At 42.2% G+C, this 9,782-nt stretch overlaps 1 protein-coding gene across 1 annotated transcript; it reads right to left on the bottom strand.

Moving 5' to 3' along the window:
* Positions 1-4,239: 4,239 nt before the first annotated feature.
* On the bottom strand, positions 4,240-5,832 carry LOC145049931 (uncharacterized). The gene is made up of 2 exons (XM_078998265.1): positions 4,480-5,832; positions 4,240-4,314 (listed from the first exon to the last, which is right to left on the bottom strand). The coding sequence occupies exons 1-2, from the start codon at positions 5,830-5,832 to the stop codon at positions 4,240-4,242; spliced, it is 1,428 nt and encodes a 475-aa protein (XP_078854391.1).
* Positions 5,833-9,782: the final 3,950 nt, after the last annotated feature.

Here is a 9,782-nt window from a genome sequence, read left to right as displayed (position 1 = left end):
ATGTCCCGATGCTCCATGTCAAGCCTTAGCCTCTTTAATCTTAGCACCTGAAAAGTTATAAGGGAAAAACGTAAGCACGAAGCTTAGTGAATTCAAACACAGACATTGTACTAACATTCATATTTACTAACCCTAATCCATTTTCCAATTATAATGATAAAGACAAAGAACGAATCAATGTCTATATTACGAGAAGGACTTGTAGGTTTGAACCGCACCGGGAAGACCCCGTATCATTTGGCCCTAATCACCGCACCTCACGAAGAGTATTACGTTGGTGATCTTACCTACCCACCGCACCGGTAAATCTGTATCCTTTGGTGGTGTCCACATATCCATAATTAGTTACATACAGTGCACATGTACGAATTAAAACAATACTTATATAGCATGCTTTTATAATAAATTCAAATAATCACACACGAGCTAACAAGCAAACACAATCATCAATACAACGGTGTGAGAGAACTCACCTTGAGTGAGTATTAAGGATGGCTAACAATCAAATAATGCTACCAAGCTTGAGCAAACTTCAAAACCTCGCCTAAGAAGGACTAAAGGTTAGAAACGAGAAGTAATGAAGCTATGAGTTGAGAAAAGAGTAATCACAGCAAGGTCTCTAAAACAGACCTGCTGTTCAAAACGGATTTACTCCAAAATCTAAAACAGAAACATAGCTTTAACTAAATTTTATAGGAAACTATGATTGCTCAGGATTCCATAACTATAAAGAACTCATTCTAACTCCAAAAGATGAATTAAATATGAATTTTACAAAATGGCGTATCACTTCTGTCTCCAACAATACAGTCAAGTGATGTTGGCCAATTCTACCCAACTTGTGAGTAGAATTCGTCCAAAACAAAATTAAGAGAAGTAAAGGACATAAAATTGAAAGTCTCAGAGTTGGAATTGAATGAAAAGCATCTCTCAAACTCCAGATATAAAATTCACATTGTGGACAATCACAGCACTAGCAAAAGCTGGTGACTGCCCACTGACCTGGAGTGTGGATCCATTCTAACCAATTTATAATTGGAAATAACACCCCATATTCTCCAGATCTTAAATTCATAATATAAGGAACATATAGAAACTTGGAATCACTCTGGATCCTTTTCCAAGCCTTAGAAATGATGAAAACAAAATGACATATCAGAACAGACCCGGATTAGACCTAACAGAAAAGATGTCATTCTTTCACATAGATAAAGCCCTTATCAGTGAGGTTGGCCTTCTTAAGAAAGTTAGCCAACTCAATTTGTGAACTTTTGGAACTGGTTTGGGGTCCGTTTGAGTTCTAGAGATCCAGATATGATTTTTACAAAATGACTACAGATCTGATGGAAAACAGAATCGTAGCCACCCGTGATTCCTTTTTGGCTTATCCATCCTTCTCCTTTTGAAACACATTTTAAGATGTGTTCATCATCCCAATTCAGTCCCCATGATAATGGTGGTACTAAAAAGGGTTAGGGATCATTAGGATTTCATTTAGCCTCAAGGATGTAATAATAATCAACATGAAAATAAACATAAGCACATAAAATCATCATTCTCCCTTTTAGGGTTTCCATGATCTTTTGCCACATGTAATCCCCTAGATCCATCATCCACCATATATGGGGTGAAGATAGGATCTTGAGATGATGTATAACATACAATTACAAATAAAATAAGAAGGAGAAGAGGTGAAGATGAAATCATAAAACTAGAACAAGGTTATGAATCAAGTTGTAAGAAAGGATAAGGAGGTTCATACCAATACGAATCAAGGCTGGAAATGAACAAGAATTAAGCTCCAAACAGCCCCTTGGCTGCTCTTGATCCCAAAGAGAGAGAGAGGGACGATTTTTGAGAGAGAGGTAGGGTTTAGAGTGTTTTCCTTGTGTGTGTTCCAAATGATTCAATTTACACATTAAGTACTATTAACTAGATGGACATTGCAAATAGGCCCATAGCCCATGGACTTCAAAAAGGAGTTTACAAGATGATCAAAAGAGTCCAATAACATAAGAAATCAGACATTGGTTAAATAAATTAACCCAAGGTTACAAGGATAATTAAATTAAAATAACCAAACGTACCGAGAAAACCCGGGGCGTTACAACTCTCCCCCAGTAAGAACGGACTTCGTCCTCGAAGTCAACACCTAGAAACAGATCCGGATAATGAGTCCGCATCTCACATTCCGGTTCCCAAGTCCATTCTGAACCCTTCCTATGTTTCCATTGCACCTTAACCAGGTTTATAGTCTTGTTGCGGAGAGCTTTCGTCTTTCGTTCTAAAATAGCGATTGGTTTCTCAACATAATTGAGACGCTCGTCAATTTGTATGTCCTCCAGTGGTATCACAGCGGTCTCATCAACAACGCATTTTCGTAACTGAGTCACATGGAACGTATTATGAATTAGACTAAGCTCGTCAGGAAGCTCTAAACGGTAAGCCACCTTCCCCACACGAGCTATGACCTTGTAGGGTCCAATGAATCGGGGTCCGAGCTTTCCCCGCTTCCGAAATCGAATCACACCTTTCCAGGGGGAAACTTTAAGCAACACATAATCTCCCACCTGGAACTCAAGATTGGAGCGTCTTTTGTCGGCATAACTTTTCTGACGATTGCTCGCTGTGACCAAATGATCCCGAATCACTTGGATTTTCTCCGTGGTCTGTAGCACGATATCGGTACTCCCAAGTACCCTCTGCCCAACCTCGCCCCAACAAACGGGCGTCCTGGACTTCCTCCCGTACAAGGCTTCATACGGAGGCATTTTAATGCTCGAGTGATAGCTGTTGTTATAAGAAAACTCAGCTAGATGTAGATGGTCATCCCAACTACCCCCAAAATAAATCGCACATGCCCGAAGCATGTCCTCCCAGGTCTAAATCGTCCGCTCACTCTGCCCGTCTGTCTGCGGATGGAAGGCGGTACTAAAATGTAATCGTGTGCCCAATTCCTCTTGAAACTTCCTCCAGAACCGAGAGGTAAATCGGGTGTCTCGATCGGAGACGATAGAAACGGGCACCCCATGTAATGAGACAATCTCCCAAACAAAGATCTCGGCTAATTTCTCCGCCGATGAGCTCTCCTTTATAGCCAGAAAGTGAGCACTCTTAGTCAAACGATCAACAATCACCCATATCGTATCTGATCCTCGGGCAGTTCTAGGAAGTTTTGTAATGAAGTCCATGGTTAGATGCTCCCATTTCCATTCAGGAATCTCCAATGGTTGCAACTTCCCATGCGGTTTCTGGTGTTCCGCCTTGACCTTCCGACAGGTCATACATTCTTCCACAAATCGAGCCACATCATTCTTCATTCCATGCCACCAGTAAGCCTCATGAAGGTCCCGATACATTTTAGTAGCACCAGGATGGATAGAAAATTTTGACTTATGAGACTCATCCATTAGGGTTTTCTGATTTCCCCCGGCATATGGGACCCAAACCCTACCGTAGCGAGTCAGCAAACCCCGCCCGTCTCGTTCCATCTTAGGCAACTCTTTCCCAATCTTCTCACGCCTGATGTTTTCCTCCAGTATTGCCGTCTTTTAGGCGTCCCGGATTAGATCTAACAAAGACGACACCATCATGATCCGGAGACACTTAGCTCGAATCGGTTCGGCAGATTGTTTACGACTGAGAGCATCAGCTACCACATTAGCTTTACCGGGGTGGTAGTGAATTTCACAATCATAATCTTTTACCATATCCAACCCTCGGATCTGCCTCATATTCAAATCCCGCTGCTCGAACAAATATTTTAGACTCTTATGGTCAGTGTATATGATAAACTTCACTCCATAGAGATAGTATCTCCAAATCTTAAGAGCGAAAACAACAGCCCCAAGCTCCAAATCATGAGTGGGGTAGTTTCGTTCATGGGGTTTCAGCTGTCGGGAGGCATAGGCTATCACCCTATCTCGTTGCATTAACACGGCACCAAGACTTTGAAGCGATGCATCACAGTAAACCACCATATCCTCAACCCCATCAGGTAAGGCCAAAATCGGAGCTTCACACAATCGTTTCCTTAACTCATCAAACGCCAGTTGCTGCTCCGGGCCCCAAACGAATTTCATTGATTTCTTGGTCAATCGGGTGAGTGGTAAGGCGATTTTAGAGAAATTTTCAATGAACCTCCGGTAATAACCGGCTAAACCCAAGAAACTGCGAATTTCAGAAAGTGTTTTTGGAATCTTCCATTGTTTAACCGCATTAACCTTGGCTTGATCGACCTTAATACCGTTTTCTCAATGTTAGAGGGTGAGTACGGAATGCTGTTTTCTCAATGTCTTCTTCACGAACCCGCATCTGATGGTAACCGTAACGTAAATCAATCTTGGAAAACCAAGATGCTCCCTGAAGCTGATCGAAAAGATCGTCAATACGTGCCAACGGGTACCTATTCTTTATCGTGCGCTTGTTTAGCTCCCTATAATCAATACACATTCGCTGGGATCCATCTTTCTTCTTCACAAAGAGAATAGGAGCACCCCAAGGCGAGCAGCTTATCCGTATAAATCCTTTATCACTTAGTTCTTGAAGTTGATCTTGGAGCTCTTTCATTTCAGGTGGTGCCAAGCGGTAAGGAGATTTCGCTACCGGAGTCGCACCTGGCACCAAATCAATGCGAAACTCCACTTGCCGAATAGGTGGAAAGCCAGGGAGTTCCTTCGGAAAGACATCGCTGAAGTCGGAAACGATAGGAACGTCTTCTAGTGCTATAGCAGAAGAGCAAGAAGCCATAGCCAGGCGGGGAATGTCCCCCTGAATAATAAGTTCTCCACCTCTAGGGTTTCGAACACGAACTTGCTTCTTACGACAGTGGATTTCCGCATCAAACGCATCAAGCCAATCCATGCCTACGATAACGCAGAGCTCTCGCATCGCAATAGGGATAAGATCAATGGGGAATTCAACTCCAGAAAACTCGAGAGTGTAACCTCGATAAACATCGGTGACATAAATAGTGCGGTTGTCAACAACATCGACAACCATTGGGTGAGCCAATTTTCCGATACTACGCCCCAAACGATTAATAAACGTGTGAGATACAAAAGAATGGGCAGCACCGCTATCAAACATAACAACATCGGGCTTGGAATCTAGCAAATAAGTGTCTGCCATTGTCGTTGTAATCACCGGCTCCTCCACAGTCATCTGGTGAGCACGACCTCGTGTCACCATAGTGGTTCCCTTAGAGGATGATGCAATTGCAGGATTTGTACCCCTGTCTCCTTTACCAGTCTTCAACTTCGGGCATTCAGGCTTCTTGTGTCCCGTCTCGTTGCAGTGATAGCAGATGGGAACTGCAGAAGTAATATGAGGAACTGCACTCGCAGGGGGAGCCCTACAATTCTTCCAATGATGCCCTGGCTTTTTACAGTTGTAGCGTATCAACGGATTTTTCTCGCCCTGACTTGAAGACGGCTTGTACTCATACCTTGACTTACCACCCTGCTTTTGCTTTTTCTGGGCATCTCCGGATGTCTTGGAGGAGGTGTCATTGGCCTTCCTCTTGGTCTGGGTCTGCAACTCGATTTCCCTCCTCCTCGCTGCATCCATGATCGCGGATAAAGTCGGGAACTCCTGCATGCTAACGAATTCCCGAATCTCGGTACGTAGAATGGTAGTGTACCGGCTGACTAACCAGGCCGCGTTCCCAGCAAACGAGGGGCAAAAAGATAGCATCTCCAAGAACTTGGCGTACAGGTCACTAACGGATTCAGTAGTCTGCTGTAAGGCCATGAACTCTTGCTGCATCCGCTGCTGCTCCACCTTAGGCACATATTGTGCCTCGAACCTCTCCACAAATTGGGCCCAAGACATGGCCCTCACTTAGTCTTCGTTCAATAGGGCAGTGATGGTGTTCCACTATGTCTTTCCCCTTTTTCATAGCTGATTCATGGCGATCACTGCTTTGTACTAGTTCGGACACCCAACACTTATGAAGGCGCCCTCAACATCTGACACCCAGGGCTTAGTAGCAACTGGGTCGGATTCACCATTCCAAAGAGGAGAGCTACACTTGTTGAACTTCTCGAAGTAGTATGCCGAATCCTGAACAGGCAGAGACAGTAACACCGCTCATCCAGAAGAGCACCGAATTGGTTGATTATGTCGTTGGTCACACCCGGGATTAGTTCGTTGAAACCGTTATTGAATTCCTCAACGACAATATCCCTAACTTGCTCCATTTGGAGCTGATTAAGTCGAGCAGGCGGAGCCATTGGTATCCACAGAAGAAGGAAAATCTTAGAAACAATTCAGTCTAGATATTTCTAGGAAGACAAAACACTCAGCTTGCCGAAAATTTTTCAACCTTGCCCCGACTCGAAACCGGCACCGATGTTTCAAATAGTAGGGGCCCTTCTACTACCTTCCACACAAGTTCCAATTTCGCATTCGCGTCTAGTTTCAAAATTCCCAGTTCGCTCTAGTCGTTAATTTTACAACTCTCTCACATGTTAACACTAACTAAGTGTGTAATCTAATATTTTAAGGCTAGTAGAATCCAATTCATCGTCAACAATTTAACATAAACATTTAACATAAGAAATAAGGCTTACTTGGCTGGCTGACTGGTACACCGCGACATCTTTCACTACTAGTCTTCAGAAAGTTTGAAAATTATTTTAAAAAGAAAATAAACTCTTATAGAGCCTCAAATTTGAGTCTAGAACATCCACAAGAATGCCTAGTTCCCTCAAACTGTGGCTCTGATACCAACTTGTGACACCCAATTTTTTTTTTTTTGCAAAAATTTTAAACTTTTAAAACCCATCTTAAGTTAAATTAAAACAACTGAAATAGTCATAACATAATCCATCAACTTAATAATCATATAAAATAAGTGCGGAAGTAATAATAATAATAAGGTCCCAACAAAATAACTAGTAGCGATGTCCCGATGCTCCATGTCAAGCCTTAGCCTCTTTAATCTTAGCACCTGAAAAGTTATAAGGGAAAAACGTAAGCACGAAGCTTAGTGAATTCAAACACAGACATTGTACTAACATTCATATTTAATAACCCTAATCCATTTTCCAATTATAATGATAAAGACAAAGAACGAATCAATGTCTATATTACGAGAAGGACTTGTAGGTTTGAACCGCACCGGGAAGACCCCGTATCATTTGGCCCTAATCACCGCACCTCACGAAGAGTATTACGTTGGTGATCTTACCTACCCACCGCACCGGTAAATCCGTATCCTTTGGTGGTGTCCCCATATCCATAATTAGTTACATACAGTGCATGCTTTTATAATAAATTCAAATAATCACACACGAGCTAACAAGCAAACACAATCATCAATACAACGGTGTGAGAGAACTCACCTTGAGTGAGTATTAAGGATGTCTAACAAACAAATAATGCTACCAAGCTTGAGCAAACTTCAAAACCTCGCCTAAGAAGGACTAAAGGTTAGAAACGAGAAGTAATGAAGCTATGAGTTGAGAAAAGAGTAATCACAGCAAGGTCTCTAAAACAGACCTGCTGTTCAAAACGGATTTACTCCAAAATCTAAAACAGAAACATAGCTTTAACTAAATTTTATAGGAAACTATGATTGCTCAGGATTCCATAACTATAAAGAACTCATTCTAACTCCAAAAGATGAATTAAATATGAATTTTACAAAATGGCGTATCACTTCTGTCTCCAACAATACAGTCAAGTGATGTTGGCCAATTCTACCCAACTTGTGAGTAGAATTCGTCCAAAAGAAAATTAAGAGAAGTAAAGGACATAAAATTGAAAGTCTCAGAGTTGGAAATGAAAAGCATCTCTCAAACTCCAGATATAAAATTCACATTGTGGACAATCACAGCACTAGCAAAAGCTGGTGACTGCCCACTGACCTGGAGTGTGGATCCATTCTAACCAATTTATAATTGGAAATAACACCCCATATTCTCCAGATCTTAAATTCATAATATAAGGAACATATAGAAACTTGGAATCACTCTGGATCCTTTTCCAAGCCTTAGAAATGATGAAAACAAAATGACATATCAGAACAGACCCGGATTAGACCTAACAGCAAAGATGTCATTCTTTCACATAGATAAAGCCCTTATCAGTGAGGTTGGCCTTCTTAAGAAAGTTAGCCAACTCAATTTGTGAACTTTTGGAACTGGTTTGGGGTCCGTTTGAGTTCTAGAGATCCAGATATGATTTTTACAAAATGACTACAGATCTGATGGAAAACAGAATCGTAGCCACCCGTGATTCCTTTTTGGCTTATCCATCCTTCTCCTTTTGAAACACATTTTAAGATGTGTTCATCATCCCAATTCAGTCCCCATGATAATGGTGGTACTAAAAAGGGTTAGGGATCATTAGGATTTCATTTAGCCTCAAGGATGTAATAATAATCAACATGAAAATAAACATAAGCACATAAAATCATCATTCTCCCTTTTAGGGTTTCCATGATCTTTTGCCACATGTAATCCCCTAGATCCATCATCCACCATATATGGGGTGAAGATAGGATCTTGAGATGATGTATAACATACAATTACAAATAAAATAAGAAGGAGAAGAGGTGAAGATGAAATCATAAAACTAGAACAAGGTTATGAATCAAGTTGTAAGAAAGGATAAGGAGGTTCATACCAATACGAATCAAGGCTGGAAATGAACAAGAATTAAGCTCCAAACAGCCCCTTGGCTGCTCTTGATCCCAAAGAGAGAGAGAGGGACGATTTTTGAGAGAGAGGTAGGGTTTAGAGTGTTTTCCTTGTGTGTGTTCCAAATGATTCAATTTACACATTAAGTACTATTAACTAGATGGACATTGCAAATAGGCCCATAGCCCATGGACTTCAAAAAGGAGTTTACAAGATGATCAAAAGAGTCCAATAACATAAGAAATCAGACATTGGTTAAATAAATTAACCCAAGGTTACAAGGATAATTAAATTAAAATAACCAAACGTACCGAGAAAACCCGGGGCGTTACAGGTTGACTTTGACTTTGTCCAAGGGTTGACCAGTTGTCTTCCATGGGTATTTTGGTAATCATGAGTATTTACTGAGTTTAGTGCTTTGGTGTTGTTCAGTGGAGGAGTTCGTGCTGGGGTTTGGAGCAGCAGGATCTTATCCTTTCAGCCGTCAGTTTCGAGGTGAGTTATCCTCAGTATATCAACAGGGTCTAAGGCACCAAGGCCGGCCCTTATCGGATTGAGATCCGGGTAGTTGTTGTTATGTTATTGCTTTGATATGTTTGCATCCTGGTAGCTAGGATGGTATATGTTAGAGACATGATTGAGATCGGTATCCTGAGAGATAGGGTGATGCTATGCTAGTGACCGGTTAGGTCGGTATCCTGGTTAGGATGATGATATGTTATCTGATCTGTTTGATCTTCTTGTTGACTGTGAATTGGTATATGATTGTATGTAAATGTGTACATGGTTGTTTGGACTGGAGTTGGGTTGAGGCGGGTCCTGCTTTGTGTTGTAGGCCAAGATACCCAGGGCGGACCGGTTGTCCCGAAGGCCCAGCGAGCGGTCCGGATAGGCTGTAGGCCCCAAGAGGGCGGACCAGACGTGCCGAGGCTCGGAGAGTGGACCAGGCCGACTGAAGGCCCGGTGCGGGCGGACCATTCATACTGTAGACTCAGAGGGTGGACCAGATGGATTGAAGGCCTGGTATGGGCGAACCAATCACACTACAGACTCGATGTATGTGGTTAGATTCGGAGAGTGACCAGGTGGATTGAAGGCCCGGCGCGGGCGGACCAGTCACACTGTAGACTCGAGGTA

Source organism: Lactuca serriola, chromosome 5 (assembly GCF_051521515.1).
Source record: "Lactuca serriola cultivar US96UC23 chromosome 5, Lser_US96UC23_V15, whole genome shotgun sequence".
NCBI classification, from domain to species: domain Eukaryota; kingdom Viridiplantae; phylum Streptophyta; class Magnoliopsida; order Asterales; family Asteraceae; genus Lactuca; species Lactuca serriola.
This window is presented reverse-complemented; position numbering and strand designations above follow the sequence as displayed.